This window comes from Athene cunicularia (genome assembly GCF_003259725.1).
Source record: "Athene cunicularia isolate RWA chromosome 14 unlocalized genomic scaffold, athCun1 chr14_part1, whole genome shotgun sequence".
In the NCBI taxonomy this organism is placed as follows: Eukaryota; Metazoa; Chordata; class Aves; order Strigiformes; family Strigidae; genus Athene; species Athene cunicularia.
Window position 1 is genome coordinate 11,785,181 of NW_020799118.1, and position 22,076 is coordinate 11,807,256.

The window sequence follows — 22,076 nt, forward strand, 5'->3', positions numbered from 1 at the left end:
TCCCCATCCTCTTTCCTCCTACACCATCCCCGCGGTCCACCGCTATTCCAAGGAGGTCTGGGCTCAGCTCCACTTGGAGCCAACCCATGACAACTCAAGAACAAATTAAGTGAAAGAAAGTCAATCACTGGCTGCGTGCTACAGACCCAATCCTGGTTTCCATGTGAGCCAAAACGCCGCAGCACCAAGCTCTGGCTCGGGAGGAATTTAAGCCATAAGTTGAAGTGCCAAAGGGCATGTGGATGCTTGACTTGGCTTTGGAGAAATACAGCCTGGGAGATAAAGTTCAGGAAAAGCAAACCCTTGGCTGTCATCTGCTAGCTAGTTTTATGTTTGCCTGTTGATTCAGCTACAAAGTTGCCATGACCATATTTTTTTTTTTAACCCTGGATGATACGCTCCGGATTTGGGTTTTGTTAAATTTAAATCAGTAACTGAAAAAAAAATCACATATTTCCCCAGAGAGGCTGGGCTTTCCCTCTTAAGATTCCCTACGTACATTTTCCAGAGGTTATTGCTTTAGGTTCAAGGGACACGTTTTGCTGTAATGGAGCACAAATGGGAATCCAGGACAAAGCACAGTCCCTGTCCCCAAGAGACACCCTGGCAGCGACACACGCTCCAGTGCAAGGCTCAGCTCGCGGCAATGCTATTTTGGCACAGAAATTGAGGAAAGCCTCGGTCATTTAATTAAAAGACTTAAGAATATAAGTTGTCATCCTAAGGGCCAATTTTCTGACCGCTGGAGATCACGTTACAGTTTAATTCACAACCTAGAAGTGAAATCTGATGACAGAAGAGACAGTGTTTTCACTGAGGGAAGCACAGCTCTCTGGCCGTGCTGACCTGACAGTGGGGAATGATCTTCCTTAACCAGGCATCTCCACCCAACTACTTTAAGTGGACCTGAAAAGTCAACATATGTTTGGGAGATGACAGGGAGGTATTTTTGAGGAGGATCCCAGCAGCGAACCAGCACACAGCACAGCCCCACAAACCGCTCTGTCAGCACAACCAGTGGAGCAGGGAATGGCAAGGTGGGAACTTCAGCTGTCTTGCAGCTACCCAAAGCTCCCACGCAGTTATACCTGGCATGAGCTGTACCCAGGCATTTGGAGATATGCTAAGAATAGAGATGAAAAAAACCCAACTTGTGACTGACTTTTCTCTGAGCTGCAGCTGCTCTTCCCTCCGCTACTCAACAGGATGCTGCCGATGCGGATTTTTTTTTTTTTTTTGGAAACTTTGAGCAAGGCAGGAAGTTTGGCCTGAGCTCCAGCTGTGCTTCCCTTTCCTTATGCAAGGCATCAAAAGGAAGCTTTTATTGTATCAGGCAGTCAGACTCATCTACCCACAGAAACATTCTGCCAAAGGTTTTGAAACTACTATTTTCTTCCTTATTAGGGACATGACAACTCATTCCTCCTTCTCACCCCTCTTTCCTACAGGGAAAGGAGTGGCAGAGAAGAAAGTCACATCAAATCTGTAAAGATTTTGTTCTGAATTAGGGACTGCAAGATGAGCAAGCAACAGTCATTCAGCTTCCCAGTGGTGGAGCTTTCCAACCTCTACTCATGCCAGACAGACTTAATCAGAGAGGAAGGGATTGGGCAATGTGGGCAAGTCCCACTGGACTGCTGACATGCAGCTCCATGGATGAACCTTCCCTTATTTCCTAAAGGCAAAGGATTTTGTCATTTACTGTAGCAATGAGAGAGATCGAACTTCAAAAGATTTTAGGGAAACACTCAGGATTTACACCTGCATATTTCAAGTTGTGACTCCATTCTGTAACAATTCCTACAGACCAGTTAGAAACAGAGACAAGCATCTGTAAGAAAACACATTCCCTCTCACAAAGCCAGAAAGCAGTAGCTGAGCAAACCACGCATCCCACTCCAGATTTTCAAAGGGTAGTAATGACTTACTGAGACTCAATACACTTCTTTGCCTCTGTGCAACACCTCCCTCCTCCCCCCAAGCGACACTAATGGGGATTTCTCACCTCTGAGAAGGACCAGGTGCCAGCCTGCAAGACACCAGGCTAGCCAGAGGAACAGGCTGGTCTGGTGACAACTCTCCCACGTTCTTCAATTACCAGCTGGATCTGCTGCCAAGTATCTTTCACAGAAAGAAATCTCATCCTGGGAGCCTTCTGACCCCTCAGCTTTGACATGCCTAAGACCTCCCTGATGGAAGGTAGTGACGCCCAGGAGAAGTTTAGGGCCTCTGCTAGTCACCAGAACACAGGGGCTTCTCACTCCCTCCATACCAGAGCATACTGCCTACAGTATTGCTATTATGAGTTCATCTACCCCCCTATTTTTGCCTGGTTAAGGAGTTTACTTACATGGATGTCCTGTATTTGATGTCATCCTTCTCAGCCAGCTGCTCGCAGGTGAGGTTCATGTGCTCCTTCCACAGCCCCTGGCATTTCCGACATGTTTCCTGAGGAGGATAACAAGCATTAAGGGAAAAGAAGACCCAGCACACTACTAACAGCATCAGGAATTGGAAAAATTCCCACCTCTTCCCCCACCACACTGCAGGTTCTCCATTGAGGATGGGGCTGGCAGTATGGTATAGCAGTCTGCAGGTCTGTCCTCAACCAGAGACCAGAATAAGTCCATGAAATAATGGGAGCCAAGGATTCTTCCAAGGCACAAGAACCCAGGTACAAAATGAGTCCATAAATCCTAGTTCACCTAAACCCCATCAAACAGCCACCAGGTTCATCCGTTACTTCCTGGAGAAGACTGCAGAGATGAAAACATGGTGCTAAAGGACATCAAGTTCATCTGTTTCCTGACCAAAATCCTTCACCTTCATATAAAGGGCTTCTAGACCAGCAGGCAATGAAAACCTTGCAGCTGCATCAAAAACTCTGCTTCACCACGCATACAAGCAAATCCACATTATGCTTTGTGAAACCTCACAAAATAAAGTTAAGGCATTTTATGTGAGTAAACAGCTTAAAAAGGCAGGATGTGGGCAAATATCCATAAAACAGAGGTGGAATATGAACAACCATTTATGACTTTAACCAGAACTGAACTAAACTTAGAGCAAGTGACTGAACTCTCCTGTTCTTATAAACTCTTTAGCAAAAGGCTCTAATCCAGGACTGGTAAAGCTGCATGGAGCTGGGGAGGCACTACTGCCAAGGGAACTTGGGCTAACACTGGGGACAGGGTTGATTTTTTCGGCTGGATGGCCAAAGAAAACATAATTTTGTTTTGGGTCAAACAAGAGATTTTCCTTTAATTTGAGGAAGATTAAAAAACATCCAGATCAAACTTGGAAAAAGTACATGTTTCACAATCCAACTGTTTCATCTTCAGGATGGCTGGGGCTCAGGCTTTTAAATCCAACTTTCTCCCCTTGGCAGGAAAACACACATGGCTGTGAAGCATCCTCTTCCCCTCCACAGCAAAGAAGGTCCCAAAAGAGTTTTGCCCAGCTCTGGTCGCACTATTAGCGAAAGACAATGGCTGCAGAGACAGATCTTATTTGATTGCATTACCTTCATTTTATTTTAATGAAGAAGTTGGATGTTTATCTGAGATATGATAGAAGTAACTGCTTAAAGACACACGTAGGCAGCAACACTCTTTTGATCGCAAATCAGACAAACAGGATGAAGACCAAAGCTTCCAAGGAAGCCACCCCTAGGAGGGGGGTGGTGGTGCAAAACGTTGACATGTTTGTATTTGTGCTTGCTGGGAGATGCATAACAGCTTGTGCTTTCATCTGGAGAATTAAAGCCTCCTCGTCCTGGCTGGTAAGCCGGACATGTTTGCAGACTGCAGGGTAAGGGCTGTAGTAAGAGAAGAGCCAAGTCTGCAACCATGTCCCAAAAGCTCAGCAGAGGATTTGGTGATCACTTATCTTGCAAATGCACCCTTTGGCAGGCAGGCACTAGTTTTAAAGAGGCAGTAAATGTCTGGTTCTATTGATCCTCATGAATCATTCCTCATACACCATGTCTTCCTGCTAAAGCTGTTAAAACAGGCACCATTTTGTGTGCATTTGTTGGCAGGCCACATCTGGCTGTTATCGGCACGGGAGGATCAGACTTGGAGCCGTACAGGTACCTCGATGAGGACCCACCTTCCCCTTTCATTCTCGACACCTGGACACATGCCATTCCGAGATCAAAAGTTCCGTAGGTTTCAGTTTTTTACATATATCAAGGGTTAAAAACAGTCTTTGGAGCCCTGCTACACAGAACCACTTTCACATGCCAGCAACAAAGATTTAACAGCTTTTTGCCAGAAGGGTTGGCACACTTTCCAGCCAGGAGTCTACTATTCCCAATTACTTAACTCCAGGAGCCTCCTTTGCTGCTGAATTAGAAACGATGCCCTTCTGAAGCAGATGGTGCTGCTTATACTTTTGTACCAAGTACCCTTTGCCTTTTGCTACTGCCACCATCCTTGCTTTGCATGCTGCAACTATTTGAAAACAATGCTCTCCCTTGAGCTGAGGCTGTTATTTGCCAAACAGTTGTCTCCTACACTCAGGAAAAGGGATTTCTGTGCAGGCGAGGAGAAAGGGAAGAGGCTTGGCAATGTAGGTTCCCAAACACACTGGGATGGCATGAAATGGGAGGTATCCAGTTCTCCACATTACTGTGACCACTGCACAGCGAGTGCCATTGCAGCTGTGCACATTTCTGGGATCTCTCCCAAGACGTGTTGGCCACAGGAGCTGCAAACCCATGAAGCAGAAAGAAATGTCCCCATGGCTTCCTCACCTCAAGCACCACCTGGTGCTGCCTCTGACCGAGCCACATCCTCTCCAGAACAGATGCAGGGGAAAAAATGGACAATACATGTGCCATTAGCAGAAGCTGATGCGACTTTTCCTCTTGTTCTACCCCGAGACAATGACACAATGTTGGCAGTCACAGGAACTCATGTTGGAACCCTTCACACAAAAGTGGGGAGAAAGCCCGTGGTTCAGACAAAGGCAATGGCTCCAGTGCTATAAATGAGGCCACAGCTCTCACCCAAGAAAAGTGACTTTTTATAATTTTTACTCTTAGTCAAATCCAACCCACTCAGCTGATGAGGGTTTTGCACGTCTCGCATAATGACAATTCTGATCTCTACAATTTCTGTAGGGGGTTATTTTATTTTAGAAACAGCTTTTTGTTTGATAAAGAAAAATACTTTGCCATTACCATATTAATTAACCTAAACACACAGTAGGATAGCTGATTTTTTGCAACCAGCCTAGATTATTTCTATTGTAAGAGCAGCACTTGGCAGTAGGACTGCCTACTGCAATATAAGGCAGCGCCTAAACTCACACAAAGAGGGAACGAGTCCTCCCCAGCCCCGAAATCTTCTACTCCAAGTGTGGCAGCCAAAGAGAAAAAGTCAGTCCACCAAAACAAAGACCCTGCCCAATTTCTTCGGCACCTTGTCCATTAGCAAACCATGGCCAACACACATACTTGATGTGGAAAAGCAGTTTTTGTTTTCATTTTAACAGCTTTTCATTTAAATTAATCATTTCTGAATGGTGGAAGTTCCATGTGTTTCTCCCATCTTTCCCCAGCCCACTCCTCCTCCAGGCAGGTACAGCTAACGCAGCTCAGCTTTTGGTGTGAGGGGCAGTGTGTTTGCAGAAGCCTTGGCATTAGGAAACGGCTCCAAACCAGGCATGGATGCAGGAGATTAAGTATCTGCTGCCTGTTACATCTGCCTGAGCTTGGCAGGCAGCCTGGGACAGTCCATTAATGTGCCGGGCTGGGACAGCAGAGAGGAGGATGTGATGGAGAGGGTGTTTAATCGCACACTGTAATCTCCTCACTGTACATCTGTTAGAGGTAGTGGCTCCGTTTCCTCTCGCTGGCTGCCAGGAAGCAGCCGGGATTAGCACAAACATGTTTGGGTTCAGGAGGATCCTTTGTTCCCAGGGTCAGCAGTGCGGATACGCAGCTTTCTATGCTCAGGGCCAGCCTCGCTAAGGGTGACCAGTTTGTTTTTAGCATGGGCATCACAATCTTTAAACATCCTTGTTAACTGCCTCAGCACCTAATGAAGGTAGAAGGGAGTGATTTATGTGAGCCTACCACCTTCCTCAGCACTTCTACTAGTACTTGAAATGGATGCAACAGTTTTAAAACACAGCCTATACTTTTTTTCCACTCCACTGTCTACTAAAAACAACTCTCCAAGGTCCAGCCCATAAATCAGGGTAGTTGGGGGAGAGGTAGTCAACTTCTGCTTGCCAGTCTCCATGTCCTTTTGGCTACAGGCAGGCTGCTGTACACACTGCCAGCAATGTAGATGCATCAGCTTTCCTGGTTTCAACCCAAACAAATGCCACATGGACAAAAACATCAGATGATATACAGAGAAGAGGGACCAGCTACCCACGGCATTCCGGCGTGCCCGCTTCTTCTGTAGGAGTTTACACGAAGCCATTTACTGATTGAGCAAAATGCAAGGGGAGGCGGGGAAGCTCAACTTAAACAACAACAGGCATCGGACTAGGCTGTCATCACCGCCCTCCAGCTCTCAGCGGTGGCTCTGAGGAGTCCAGCGCTTGCCTTAGCTCTCCATATGCTGGTTAATTAAATCCTTTCGCCGCTGTGCTGTGCGACTCCCCGAGTCTCCCAGGAAGGGCAAGTTGCACACTCCAGCGGTCTCTGCCGAGTGCACACACAGGGACCTTTGCTGCTGCGCTCCCTGCTAGGAGAGAGAGGTAAAACATACCGTGTGTCCCTCCGATGCTCGCTGGAATGGAGCCCCAGTGATTGATTCTCTGCTTCTTCCTGCTTTTAGACACACAATAGCGCAGGCTAACCTCAAAACAGGCCAAGTTTTACCCAAAAGCAGATGTGAATGTAATAGTCTTAGAATAGCACCTCAGGGCCAGTCCATACTGCGCTGGTTTAATTAAAGGGCTCCAATTCCCAACCAGACGAGTTAATGGGAAAACAAAGAACCACAGAGTCTTCCTCCCCACAAAGTCTCCACTGTCCATAAAGCTGCACTGACCTTAACTAAAAATGGATGCAGAAGTAGCTAAATGAATACAACCTTTAAGCATGGATAAGCTCATCATGAGCAAACTCCTCTGGGGCTGTTTCTGGGATTTCCTATACGTTAAGCTGGGATAAAGAGGCTAAAATCCAGCCCAAGACAATCCATTTTGGTGAGACCCCTCTTCAGGGATGTACAAACACCCAGCACAGGGAAGTGGGACCCCAAGTCCAAAGGTACCCGACTGCCCAATACAGAGAGTGCTCCTTCCAGCACCAAGTACTGCGGCAGCTCTCTGGTCCTGGAGCCGCTGGCATTGCTGCACACAATGGGCAAGAAGATGGGCAGTAGGTACCAACCTCAAGTGCACAAAATCCACTCAGCGCAGAGAAATGAACACAGTGCCCTGGATGGGCGAGGGGCAGGGAGGACATTGGTGCTGGGGGCAGGGGGGGTGTTGCTGCTGCCCCTGGGGGACCTGGGCAGGGTCCCCAACCAACCCTGTTCCCCAGGCACCACTGCCGCTCAGCGGCCGCTGGCCACAGCGCAGCTCCAGGCCGTGGGACAGGAGGAAGAAGAGGGAAAAATAACCCTGAAGTCTCCTCTGCTTAGCATGGCCATGATTTATTCTGGGAGGGGAGAGGTTGCAAGAAGAAATGAAGCATAGGAACAAGCCTTGGACTGTAAGAACATGCCAGGGTGTAAACAGAGTGATGGAGAGTTAAAAGCTGGATAAGGAAAATACACATTTATATCCAACACCCACAAGGAGGGCTGATTAAAGCTTTTGTGGCCATATATATTAAATCCCATTATCAAAAATTATGACCCCAACCAATGCCTCCTGTTTTGCGTCCTGTTAAATCGAGCATATTGTACTCCCTCTCCATCTTTAAGACACTGGAGATACGCAGTGGCCTTTTCCTTCCAGAAATGTGCAGGCAGGCTGGTTCCCACAGAGGTTTGGGTTATCTATGTTAGAATCTGAGAACCAGAAACATGTGGTAACTCCTGCCCTACACTTGCCTAAGTCAGTAGGACTATCTCATATCTAATTCAGAAGTTCTCCAAACACATACACCAAACCAAACCAAGCTTTTTCCCACCCCAGAGCTTGACATTAAGAGTCCAGATCAGTTGCTGGTTTGGGCACAGCTGTTAGAGACCTATAGAGCAGAAGTACCTGCAGTTTCATGCAAAAAAATGCTGCTCAGCATCAACATCACCAAATGGCTGCTCAGAGGTGGAAACTGCTAGCACATGAACTTGCTTGCTGACCTTGTGTTCATGTACCATAGTGTAATCGGAGTAAGAAACCAGCTCTTTCACCAAGAAGGATCAAGACTTAATCTGAACTTGTACAAAACTCTAAAAATTTTTTCATTCTTTAGGATGTTTTGAAAGAAGTATTCTTGTTTCAAAGTTCCAGAGGTCTGAGGAATACATAAAAAGCTGCAGGCAGTAGGTTGGCTGAGTTAAGAAAAAAAAAAAAAAAAAAAGTATTTGCATCACACATTCATCGCACCAGGATCCCTTCCTCTAAACTGAGAAACAAGTGCTTCTCACAAAGGTAAGCTTTCCCCCATAAAATAAAACATTTATCAGAAGCTAGTCCCCTGCCCTAAGCAGACTAATGTTGCACAGAACATCTTTCCAGCTCAGCATACTAAGAAGTTTGGATACAGGACTTTGTGACCTACCCAGAGGTGGTCACCCATCAACTGAGTCAGCCTGCAGTGCAGGTAGAGGAAACCACTGCTTAGCGACTTTATAAAAGGCAGGATAAATATAGTCTGTGACCTCACACCAAAGATGTCTAAACCGGTATACCTGAGGTCATATTACTCTTTCCAAGGGCAGAAAACTAAGAGAAATTCAGTACATGCTACTGGAAACACTTCTGTAGCTGTTAACCAGTTTTTAGATCTGTTGGACTGATTGCAGATAACAGCAATATGCCTTCCCAGCCAAAGTAAATAATTAAATGCTAGCAGACTAGCTCAAAGCACTCAGCAGCTGACCCTCTTGCCTCTCCTCCAATGCAGATTGCCTTACCCCATTCAGCAGAGGAGATCTAAGAGGTTATCCATTTAATCCTCTGCACAACCTCACACAAAAAGCTTCCAATAGCTGCAACTCTAACTAATGAAATATAGCAGGGCTAAACAACAGTGGCAGCAATTGTGGAACTGGCAGAAACAATAGAGACCTTAGGTGAGGAACAGATTGAGATTTCAAGACAAGCAACATGATTTTTAAAGGATAACTCTGGAAGGTTACTCAAGGGGTTGCACCCAACAACATCAAGAAGGTTAAGGTGTAACAAAAGCAAGGTATCTTATTTACAGAGGTATCTGCTAACGATACATTGTAAGACTGAGAGGAGGAACAATTACTGAAGTTAATTTTGAAACTTCCCCCTTACACCACCACATGATAAACAAATCCCCTGTCACCCCACCCCAGACAAATCCCTGACCAGGGTTTTCTGTGGCAGGAACTGAAGAAAGCCTTCTCCAGATCTGCCCTATTTTTCTTGTGGTTCTCTCTCCCCCTACTGTCTTCCAGATTTTATTGTATTACAGAAGGATCACGCGAGGAACTCTGTTACAGATGTCCTCTCCTCCATCAACAGTTGCGTGGAGACCCCAGCTTAAGTAACACACCTACAACCACTTTTAATGAGTCTCTGCAATATGGCAATTTTGATGGTAGTTTAGCAGCATTAACACACCTCACTTCCAGTTTAGAGGTTTAACTGTACTCTATCTATAGCAGAAGTTAACACTCCAGGTCAGTGTAACACCAGCAAGAGATGAGAAAATGTGAACTGCCCGAGCAGAGCAGCTCTGCTGGTAAATAGGTTTAGTCTAGGTACAAATGCACCCTCAGAAACTGGGCAAGCACAGAAATTAAACTCAAACAAGGGGAAAAGCCCAAAGTAAGATGCTCTTAGCTTTAAACTAGCCACAGTAAAAAAAAAAAAAAAAGTTGGGGAACTAGGAAGGATAAAACACAATGAAAGCAAAGTGATACCTGGCCTCCTTGAAATCTCAAGATGTTCAGATGATTTATTGTTGTAATGCTGTGTGGTACAGAGTTACCTCTTACCTGCTGCTCCCCACAAGAGCTCTGTTCAGAAAGAGGACAGCTTTGCAGCCCCTGAACAGAGCCACACAGCATAAGAACCACAGCAGCCAGCCCTGCGACTGTAGTATTTACAGTTATAGTATTTACAGCAGATAAACTGAAAATGGCCCTCTGAACTGCTAACCTCCATCTTCAAAATTCACCCAACGTGATAGTGAGTCATCTGCAAGCTCATGCTAAAATAAGCTAGTGGTAAAACCAAAGCTGATGGCCTGCACCAGCAGCCTGCTTAAACTTTCCATCAAGAAAAAGTGTTGCGTGAGATTTTAAAAAGCTGAAACCACTGAGCAGGGCAGCATGATGGAAGAGTTTACACCTGAGGTCTGCACTCGACTTCCTCCTGCACCACAAAAGCTACTCAGATGGCTGTTCAAAACAGTAATAATAAAAAAAAGAAGGTAACAAGTAAGTGAGTATGCACCAAAATAAAGCAGTGTAGTACTGAAAACTAATCAGGGAAATAGATGTGCTGGCAACTCACTGATTCCTCTTTCAGAGTCCCCCAGATGATGTTTCCATTCCCTTCCATACCTAAAGCACCCACCAGCCTAGCCTCACACCAGCTGGGTCTGGGTTTCTGTCTGGTGCAGAGGTGGCAAAGAAGCCTCAAAACTGCAGTTTGGGAATGTGTTTTCAAGTTTGGCCCCACAGCTTCAGTAGATACAGCGTAGCTCCCCAGGGCTGCAGGGAGCAGAGGGACACTGGGAAGGAGATGCAGTGAGACAAGTGATGTCCAAAACCACCAGGCACAGGCTGCAGTGATCAAAAGTGTTTCTTACCCAAAGCACACCTTGCAAGGGGGGAAAAAACCCCCAGCCTCAGCCCTTGCCAGGTGTACACTGTCACATCCCTGCAGGTCACTGCATGAGCACTGTGTCAATGAATAGGGGTATTTTGCAGGTATGACCATACCAGCCTTAAGGCTTTAAAATAACAGAGGAATGCCCAGAAACACGCAAGCCCTGCCAAGGAGCATGACAGAGGGGATACAGCAATCTGAGGCCATCATGCAAAATGCCTGCTTACCCCCAGGACCAGTCTAATCTTGACCAAAGACAATCAGCCGTCTTAACTCCTGAGGGAGGGCGGGCAGGTTAATAACAGTGGTGCTGCAATGTGCCACCTTGCCAAACAAGGGCAACTCAGGACACATTTGTCTTCTAATTAGCCAAGTTGTTTAATAGGTAATCTAATTTTAAATCATGTAATCCATTTCAAATCTTTTTTCTTTTTTTTCAATAGTCACAGAAACATCTGGGGCTTGAAAACACTTTGGAATAAGACCACCTTGGATCCACAGACATCAAAGCTAAACTGAGTTAGCAGTTCCAAGGGGAGTCTCTCCACCTGCACCAGCTCTGAAATGAAAGCTGGTAATCCAGCACAATCAAGTGAGATCAGGCAAGAGAAAGGAAAAAAGAGACCAAAAACAATGCCTCAAACCCCAAAACATTTGTGAGGTCCCAGCACTGCACAGAAGATGGCCCATCACAACAGAAGTGAGAAGGGAAGAGTGGACCGCAATCCTCAGCGTTGTGAAATCCCAAGGCAAGCAGTTCCCTTTCTGTTACGCTCACAAACACTGATCAGAAAGACCAGTTCCCCTCTTCTCCTTCTGCTTCAGTAGAGCACACAAGTTTAATTAAAGCACATGGTTCAACTATTTGCATAGCATGACTTGTCTACGAATCAGAGATGTTGCAAGCATACAATCCACCTCATCTCCAGGGATCTGTTTGAGACCCAGCAGTCATTCCCAAGCAGCAACAATCATTTCTGCCATGAACCAACCACAATGGCAAAACTAACCAGAATATTTCATGATGGACATCTGATATAAATTCACTTTTGAGGGAAGAATCCTGGCTGGTTCAGAAGTAAAGCCATCCTAGCACACTGGGCCACTGAGGAATGCTGCTTCTGTTGCAAGATGAGGGTTCACTGGGTGTTCACCTTTACCACATGCAGACCATCTCCCTCCTTTGACAGCCATACAGCAAGAAAAAAAATAAAAGAATTGCAAGGACGGAGTGCTTTGGTACAGCTGAATGTAGGTAAGGATCAAGACTGGTGCTTTGGGGGTTACCTTATCAAATGGGTAGATTATTATATTATGCTGTACATGCAGTTCCTCCGAAAGGATTAAGCATGATACCCTCAGAGTGGTATGAACCACAGACAAAAATGCAGAGTGTGGGATACCAAAAGATTAAATCAATGATTTTGGCAGCACAAGTGAAGTATTTAGAAACAGGGCTGGTTTCGGCCATTTCCCCAGCCTCAGAGCAGCTTACAGATCCTGTTTCTCATTTTCCCAGCATTTGTATTGTAAAGACAAGGAAGGAAAAAAAAGGTGTGATCACAAACACACCATCGTTAAAACAAAGTTGAAAAATACATGGATTCTACTGAAAACCCTTCCCCAATGTGTGGGGAAGCTTTCAGCTCCTACTGACCAGTTAGTAATCCCAGGGAAGAGGCTTTCCGTGTCAGCAAAACCTGCTGCCCTTCCCAGAGTCAACCACCAAGGAATGGAGATCTTCAAAACACCTTCCTCCAAAAGGGAAGCCCCAACACACACCTGCACCTGGAAGTGGTGATCTAGTGAGGGGCGGCTGGAATTAAACACCAGATCCATAATGTACCGACACACGGTTGCATGAGCCCATGTCCACTGCTCCCTTTGAACATCCAAATCATTCGTTCAAAGGTTAGGAAATAACCATTAGGTTAGACCAGGGTAAGAATGGTCTTTCAGCTGCCTGCCAGAGGAAAAAACAGGGGAATCTGTAAACGAAGCATTTTGTTTAGGTCAGCAGCTACTGGAAGCAACAGGGGCTCATGGACAGTCCCGGGAACATCATGATGGTCTCTCCTAACCAGTTATGCTTTTTGGTTTTCCTCCTAATTTCAGAGCTCAAGTGCTGAATAAGAACGAAACTAAAGTGGCGGCCAACAGGTTTTGCAGGGATGAAACAAGAGCTGTACCACTTAAAAACCAAGCAGATTAACCCATTGCCAAATGAGCCATTTGCATTAACATCGTGAAACAGGATATGAAGCACTTTGTAGCAAGAAACAGGAGGTTCAGTTTATTAGAAAAATACTTTTAAGGTTCAAAGTCATCGAACCATTTGCTGCTGGATGATTTGTAAAAGACTTATGGGCTGACAAAGCTGGCTTCTGGCTTACCAACACCATCAGCAATTACCACCCAGAGGGACATTACCTCTTCTCAGCTAATGAGTGAAGCCAGTGCCAAGTGTCAGGCACAAAGACGACCATTAACTGCTGCAGAAAATGACTCTTTAGGGTCCAGGAAAAGAACCATTCTGAGACATCCATAAGAAACCAAGATGTTTCATTTAGTGTAAATGACAGAAGATGATTGTCAAAAGAAGTGGGCATTGTTCACCTATGCTTACCTAGATTCAGAGTTATCTAGACTCAATCAGACTATCGAAAAACCATCCTGGGTTTTGACCAGATAAACTTCTCCTCATGAAATTAAGAACAGTCACAATTCTTAATTGCTGACTTAAGCAACAGGATTGGAAACCTAAGGCACCCCTCAAGCAAACAAAACCAGCACCTCTGGGTAGATGTTGCAACTTGGTTTATTTTAGCTTAGAATTTACTATGTCGCAAATCACATACCCACCCATTTGGAGTTGGTAGGACCAGCCCCTTCCCCCTGCCTGACTTCTCACTTCCACTTCTGACCCAGAATTTTATTGTAAAGGGAAACCAGCATTACTGGCCATAAAAGGAAAAGACCCATCTGTCACATTTCTGCAAAGGGGAGTCAAGGAGGGGGAACTGCAGCAACTTCCTTAAAGCTCCGGAAACACCAGAGGTCACCGCTATTCCCCCCATAAGGATTAAAGGGTTTTTCTCTCACTTCCATCAGGGATGCACGTGGGCAATGACACCAGACTGCAGAGGAGCACAGATGTCTTGTTTTAAAGCTAGACAAAAGGGGAGGGAACAAACAAACAAACAAAGACAGGCAGCACTCAGGGAGCTCTGCCCTGGGCTCCCCTGTGTCTGCGAGGACACTTCATCTGCACAACCCACCTTGTTACCAGGTGACCCAATATGCTCCTTTTCACACAACCCTACTTACGTGTCTGCTGGAAAACAATGCTTAACAAGCTGAGAATTTAATTTAAATCAGGAAGGCATTTGGCTTTCTAGATAGGGCATATTTATGTTTGCTCAACAAACCCCTATGTTTCTTCCATCAGATATTATTCTAAATTCCTGAGCTTAAATGCAGACATGCTCAATATAAAAAAAAAAGCAAAGTAATTTTATTCAAGAACAGTAACTTTGCTTTTTTGGTTTTGTATTCTTTTACCTTTACACTATTAAACACAGACATACTTAAACCCACTCACGCACAGATGAAGGCCAAATGACCCTTCGCCATTGCTCCCTGATTGCCACCAGCACTTGACACCTTGCATTTCGGATGTATCAACAACAAAAGCTGACGGGACTATTTCATTTTTGTTTGGCACTAGTTTCACTTTCAGAATCATATAAAACAACGCAGCAGTGTTGGGTGGAAACCACAAAAATGATTATGACTCCAGAAGTAAAAATTAACCTGAGTTTCAGTTTGTCAAGTCTTACTGAAGGAGATGATGTCTACACAACAGCATCTGGGGGGTGGAAAGTCAGTGTAATGCTCGTAAGGAACATTAAGATTCCAGGACATCATCTACTGTAGTCTTTTTAGGGGAGCATGCTACTACTGAGGAAACAACATAGTCGGAGTTTTGTGTTAAAAAGCTGCTTCACTCTGGGTTTCTCCCATACGTCTCCAATTGCTCTCCATCAAAAGTCTTACTAGCAGAGCACCCAACACCACTTCCAGCATTTATCTTGAGTTTCATTCAGCCTTGTTCAGGTCCATAGGCTTAACCTTTGGTGACACACACACTACAGCCAAGTACCTTTGTGAAATGGTTTAGTGTGGCAGGTTAGATGCTGCCTGGCAGCCAGAGTGAGCAGCTATTGAGACCCTCAACCCTCTCCCCTTCTTTAATATATAAACACTATCACTTGACTTCCCAGGAGCACAAAGAAGATATGCTGTAACAGGAAACCCACAAAAACTTCACTTTTTGGTTTTGGCCACCAATCTGGAAACTTTCCCTTGGAAGAGCAGCTTTTCAGAATAAGCCTGAAAAACACCTTGTCTTATGGGAGAGTCTTGTTACAGGACAAGTGAAGAGAAAAAAAATTAGCCTCCCCCAGACACATTAAGCACAAAAATTAAATACAGATCACATAGACATCAGAGAGCTTCAGGCTGCAAGGTTCCTTTGGGTGTATTGTTCAAAACCTTCTTCTAAGCATTTGACAGGTTGTGGGTCCATCCCACTGCTAAACCTGGTGTTGATGTCCCCTTGCAAGCAAGACAGTGGCTGCATTAGCTACCCCAACAATTTCCAAAGCCAATTTAGGCAAGAGTCTCAACACACATCATACTTGGAGAAGTGAAAAAAAAAAGCAGGTACAGTACCTCATTTCACTGTTTTCAGATGCAAAACCTCACACAGCTTTTTTGACATGAGGATGCTAAAAACAACTCATCCTTAAAAAGTCCTGTTATTTTTATACAGTTGCAAGAATCACTGGATTGCTTCTAATTATCCCATCCTTCCTTGGAATTTCTATTTGTGCTTAACAAGACACAACAGGCTGCCACACCAGTGCAATCATCACACATCTTGAATTATAGGCAACTGGGTAAGTTTAGTTTCTCCTTGTGGACAATTTTGGGAAAATAACAGTTAAAAAAAGGGCCTGTTTTATTGTAGCCTTTGGAGTCTATGTTAAGAAGGGACAAACTTACAGTTAGGTGCCAGATCAAAGTAGAAACAGATCTTCCACTAGCCATGCTTGAACACAAAACCAATCTCTAACATGGATTCACAGCAGGATTAGAAGTGTTCCACCAAAACAGGATCTGCAAGGAGATTCCTAAAAAGCCCCTAGAGCAGGACTAGGTCTATTGGACTTCACTAGCTTTCCTGTAAATACATCCTTACTGCTTCTGGCTCCCAGGGGACATTTACTTTCCCCCAGACAGTGGTAATACAGAGGAATCCGCTTTAGGCATAACAGAAATATAAATAGTTGGCCATCTGCACTATGCCTGACTGTAGCAGACTGGCAGCTGTATCTTCACTGGTAAGCATGTTATCAGTGCACCAACCCTGCTCTCCCAGTATCTCCCATGGTGCAAGTCAGCAGTCAGCTGTCAGCTATTACTGGAACTCATTACTGTATGTCCAAATATTTGCATGGAAAACTTGCTGGACGCTTACTCATAGGATGCCTGGCTCCTGCATGATCTCCTTAATGCTCCCTTCAGCACCCCAAGGGGAAGAACATTTCCAGAATTAGCACCTACAGCCCCACGTTTTTCTAGCAAGCTGCATCTACTTGAAGCTGGAATTTCATATCATATTTCAACTACTATTATTTTACACTAGTTTTGTTGGGTGTTTTTTTTTTCTCCTCCTTTGAAAAATGTGATGCTTTTATCTGAAGAGTCATCTGTTGCAATTTTTATTGTCATGGCAACACAACTCCCTCCCCTGCCCCAAACCCTGTGGTGGAGCCTCATTGTGTTCAATTACCAGTCGGGCACGCAGCACGCTGCATACAGATGAACAGCACCTCTCCAAGTGGGCTCAGGCTTCCTCTCCCTGCAGCTGCACTGACACAGCTCCTGCTACGGGGACAGCATCGCAACAGGAGAAAGGAAGGAGTCTTACTAAGTCAAATTTCTCTATTCAGACAATGAAATAAGCTTTATTAGTATAATGTGTTTTTGCAGTACGTACAACTATTCTGGTTGAAGATATCAGGTTCATAACCAGTCTGAGCAATACAAGAAAAGAAATCCCAACATTTAGAGCAGGTGTATTAGGGTTTTGCTAAAGCAGCTTGAACACACTGGTAAAGAAAAAGGAAAGATCGCTCCACAAAGGAGCGTGCTCAAGAACAGGGCTCTGGAGCCCTCTTATGGCAGTTTGCTCTCAGCTACCTCGGAGCAAAATCCCACGACTGCCTCATAGTATCTACATAGACAAGGATGCAATGCCACTGACACAGGGTGGGAAAGAACATCATCAGGCTGGGGGTGAACTTTGATAATCCAAGAATTAAAAATCCACACTTCCAGCTACTTGACTGCTCCTGATTTGTGTGCAAAGACTGGATAGCCCTCGTATTTGAATACGTCGATGGAAGACAGCAAGACCAACCTCCTCCAAAGCTAAAGTGTTGCTTTAACAATAGAAATGCATGAGAGGTGATAAGGAAATTACTAAATCTACTGCTCCAGTACTAACAACCACTCCATAGGGATGTCAGGCTGCCCCCTGCCATGCAGAAAGGCCAGACTGGTATCATATCAATCCTTTCCCAACTTCTCCAAGCCAGTAAGGTCCAACAGAGCCACACAACTCAGTTACTGATGGGTCAAAATCTCTGCCCAGCAGATGCTCAGTGAGCACACTATGAGGAGGCAGCTCGCTGCTAGCAGGGAAGGGCATAGCTCCTGGGCTCCGAAGGGGTTACAAAGATTCAACAGCAGGGAAGTATTTATGGAGGAAAGATGCTGAGCTGTGCATGTTTCCCAGGCTGAAGATGGTTTTAATTTACCTCTTGCAAAGGCTGTCATTATTTGCTGCTGGTTTTTGTTGAAAGCAACTATTTCAGGCTCACTTGCTCCCTCTGGTGTCACAGCTCTGCAGCTGATTCAGAATAAAACACTCCCCCAAACCACACAGACTACAAGGAATTCTGCTTTTTTTTTTTCCCCTCCGGGAAAGAGGGGGCAATACTTATAAGCATTAACAATTACCACAGCCCTGGCAGGCACAAAGCATTCTTTAACTATAGCACGCTAACGACATTACAAATATCTCCTAGAGTTTAGAGCTACAGCTAGAAAGTGTCTTCTCATCTTTGTCTAGCTCTTCCCTTTGGAGACTGGTCTCTGCCTGACTTGAGCTGAATTGCAGCACCCACCATGCCCCTCTCCAGGTTTTCCTCTGCAGCAGCCTCCAAGTGCATGGTTCACACATGTTGACGTGCTGCTATTAAAATCTTATTTGAAAGCTTTTATGAGCACAGAGATTTTAAAAATAGGAAAGTATCTTCACCATTAGCTAGAGGGAGGAAGTCATACCTCAGTAGCCCTCTGGTGTCACCCCCCAAACTCCAGAAACGTACAGAACCACACAGACAAAAAGGAACCAGTCTTCACCATGATTAAAACTATTGTCTCCCAACCAATACCACCTGCCCAGGCATTTACTAGATGCCACCTTGCTGTACAGCTCTCCTGCTTCTTCCTTCCAGCCTTAAACTGCTTTGTCTTTCTATTTCTTCTCCTTTCTCTCATTACCAAGTTGCTGTTGATGCTGCTACAGCACCAAAGGCAACTGAGACACTGGTCCTCATCCCCCCTTTTCTCTTTGTGAGCTCCAGCTGCTCCTCTCCCCATCCCCACCTAGGGGATGCTACACACCAAGGCTGCATCCCCCCCTGCACCCTCAGTAACACCACAGAATCCCTTCAGCCCATGTGAGCAAGGTTTCCAAGTTCTCTTCATAATGCACCTAACTCCACATTTTCGAATACATACATACCTTGAAGGGAACCATAAATATTTGCCCGGATTTTCTGTTAATCTCACTATGACATAGCTATTAGGATTACTGGAGTTCAGGTTGATAAAACAGTGGGGTGGAGTGCTGGAGTGTTTCAGCAGATGACAATAACATTTTGCTGTATTTTACTGATGTGGATGCCTCGGTGACCTGTGCTAATCCACTTGGAAAATTACTATGAAAGAATAAAGAGTCTTAAAATATGAAGTGGGAGGTAGAGTGCTGCAAAAAGGAGCTTATTTCCAGACCAGTCTTTTCTAAGAATATGCAATAAACATCTGTATTCAATGCTAAATGAAGAGTCACACAGAGAACCACCCAGAGCAGGATCTTCCCTGCCCACATCCCTGGACAGGCCCTTGCCCACATCCACATGCATCAGTTCAGCAGCAGGAGAAATCAAGGAACTCTAAGTTTATAGCATAACCTTTGTCTATATGTACAGGAACAACCACCCTCAGCCTGGAACAACAGCTGTTTAACAAACCACCATGCTGAAATGAAGGCTGGTTTGAAGAGTTCAGGTGAAAAGTAGAGTTTTAGATGCAGTGATTACCTACAGCCCTTTTAATATGGATCTTTTACTCCTGAATATTAAGATAGTGCTAGCTATCTCCACCAGCAAAATTAGCATGACCCAGTGTGGTGTCACGGTGTTGTTTCCAGTACAGGAAGGAGTAGGGCAGGTAGGAAGCACCTTACAGACAGGGCAGGCATGCTGCTCCTGCCTGCTGCTCCGCATGGGCCACGAAACCAATGGTGCAGAAAGTCCATCTAGTGACTCTCTAAATTTTTCTTCTTTGAATTTGCCCTGTGGCCTTTGAATCACACATGTTCCAAGGTTGTCTCTCCCCTGGTAGCGCTAATTAACACAGCACACGATCCCTGGGAGAGCATTACCTATTGAATCCAGGCTACCACTTCTTGCAGTTCTTCAGCTCCTTGGCTGTCAGCCAGGCACGTCTGTTCACACCTAGTCTAGCTTAGCCTGGACAATCACAGTCTGAAACGGTGGGGCTACAGATCGTAATGATGTTAAAGCAATAGACTTCAACCCAGAATGAAGTCAAAAGTAACCATTAAAGCAGGGAGTCCTATAAAAGCACCTATTCCCTGTATCAAAAATCCCATTTACAACTAAGTCTAAAAATCTCCCCCTGCCTCCTTTTCAACTGAGATATCCAACTTGATCCAAAAGCTCCAGGCTGACTCAAAGCATAGGTTTTCAGTCAGCTTTACCTTTTAGACTTAATGCTATCTTATCATTACCTGCTACATTTAAGATGTTACATACATCTCTGAAAGTGTAAATTTACAGACTTATCAAGTGATCTCATAACATCTCTCTTTAAAGAGGTAGCTTCAACATCTTACCATAATGCAGGATTTCTAGACTGCAGAGAATACTTTTAAACTTTTTCTAAGGATCTTCTAGCTTCCTGTTATTCTTGACTAAGAATCAGAACAAAACACTTGGTGTCACTAACACCATAATATAAAGAAAATAAGATCTTTCTCCAAGTCTGCATGCCACAGCATGCAAGTCCAAGGACTACAGCAGCCTTCCTGGTAATTCCATTGCTTGCTTTCACTTCTCCATGGTGATGTGAGGTACTCCACAGGAACTGTCCAGACCAAATGTTAAGGATAGCATCTGTCATCAAGCTTGCAGAAAGGAGCAAGAAGGCCCACTGATACTCCAGGCATAAAACAGAGAGGCACTCTGAACAGAAAGGCATCTGGAGTAACACATGCAAACAGATCATGGGAATTTTGCATCTTCCTGACAAGTAGTTGTAATGAGTCCATGTGGGAGACAAGTCAGAGGACCTTGGTCTGTTTTGGTACAGCTGTGCAGTTGCACAACTCAATACATACAGGAACAGTCCACCCCATGTACTAAGTAAATGCCTTCCAGTTTTACATAGCCAAATCAGCCAAGCCAGCCTTTCCCCCACACCCTCCAACTCCCCAGAGCCTCTGGGCTACTCAGGGTCGGGGCTGTTTATCCAGTCTCGCAGGCAATGAAAAAATTAGAGAAAGGGTGTACAGGAACAGCAGAGGAGTATTAATGTGCAGGCACACACAAACACACTAACATCAACACTTGATTTTGCAGATACTTTCTGAGTGCTGGAGATGACACCCATTTCTATAAAAAGAGCTGAAGAATACTTAACTTCAAAACAACAATAATGGATCGGTGTCTTAGCCATGGCAACTTGCTACATATAACAGGATGCAGGCAAAGGATAATATGTCTCTTATTCAGCAGCTACTTCATTCCCATTTAACTTTCAGATCTCACAGGAGGGAATAGAAAAGCTAACAGCTACAGCTAATGCACAGCAGCTTTTGCCTGATCAGGTCAATTCATTCCTCACCCTGCCTCTGCTCGCAGCTGGACTTTAAGGCTGTCCCTCGCAGCGACATAGATCTGAGCCAACTGCAATTTGAGAAAGCGTGTGCAGTTTTACACATACATCCATGCACAGCTATCGCTTGACAGTCATTCTCCTCTGGTATGAGTCGCCCACATTGGGACTGAAAAAACTGATTCTATACTACAGGTTTTAATTTATCTACTTATGGAGGCAAAGCAGGGAATTGCAAGTGTCACAGCAGTACATAAGAGTTCAAATTTCAGACAAGGAACCTGATCCATGTGTTTGGTGAGTACCCAGGGCTTATACCCCGTCCTTGGGGATCACCTGCATTTCTCCGTGTGATCATCGCTTTCCCTCATTTGCATGCTTCTGAGTTCATTCCTTTTCCTGATCCAAGCACCGTGAATGTAAATATAATTATATATCAAGCACTACCTTTCAAAAGAGCAATGCTTGTTTTTTTTCAGATCAGGGGTCAGCTTTGACTAGGTAAAGGGTGCTTTGCTTTCAGAGGACCAGCTCAAAACAGCTGTGTTAAGTCTCCTATACAGAACATGGTTTAGTCTGGCAGATGGAGATGCTAAGTCAAACTCATTAATCTGTTATCACTTTCACCCACCCACAAAAATCCCAGTGGTCTGAAGTCATGGTTTTCTGACACAAATCTAGAAATCTATAGCTTATACAACAGCTGCGACCAGAATAAAGTTCCAGGAAGAAAAAAAAAAATGCTTCATTTAATTATATGGGTAGGTCAGAGTTATTCAAGACAGGGATCTCTTCCAGTTTTGTACCAGACACAAGCATGCAGATACTTTCAGACACTAATTTCTTTTACTGAC

General features: G+C 44.8%; 1 protein-coding gene across 3 annotated transcripts in view; it reads right to left on the minus strand.

Annotated features, from left to right (window-relative positions):
- The window catches only part of RNF216 (ring finger protein 216), a 79,857-nt gene that overhangs the window by 12,634 nt on the left and 45,147 nt on the right, over positions 1-22,076 (minus strand). For all 3 annotated transcript variants that reach the window (XM_026859033.1, XM_026859032.1, XM_026859031.1), the window contains exon 14: positions 2,351-2,448. In XM_026859033.1, coding sequence (XP_026714834.1) covers positions 2,351-2,448 — 98 coding nt within the window. The remainder of the gene's footprint in view (positions 1-2,350; positions 2,449-22,076) is intronic.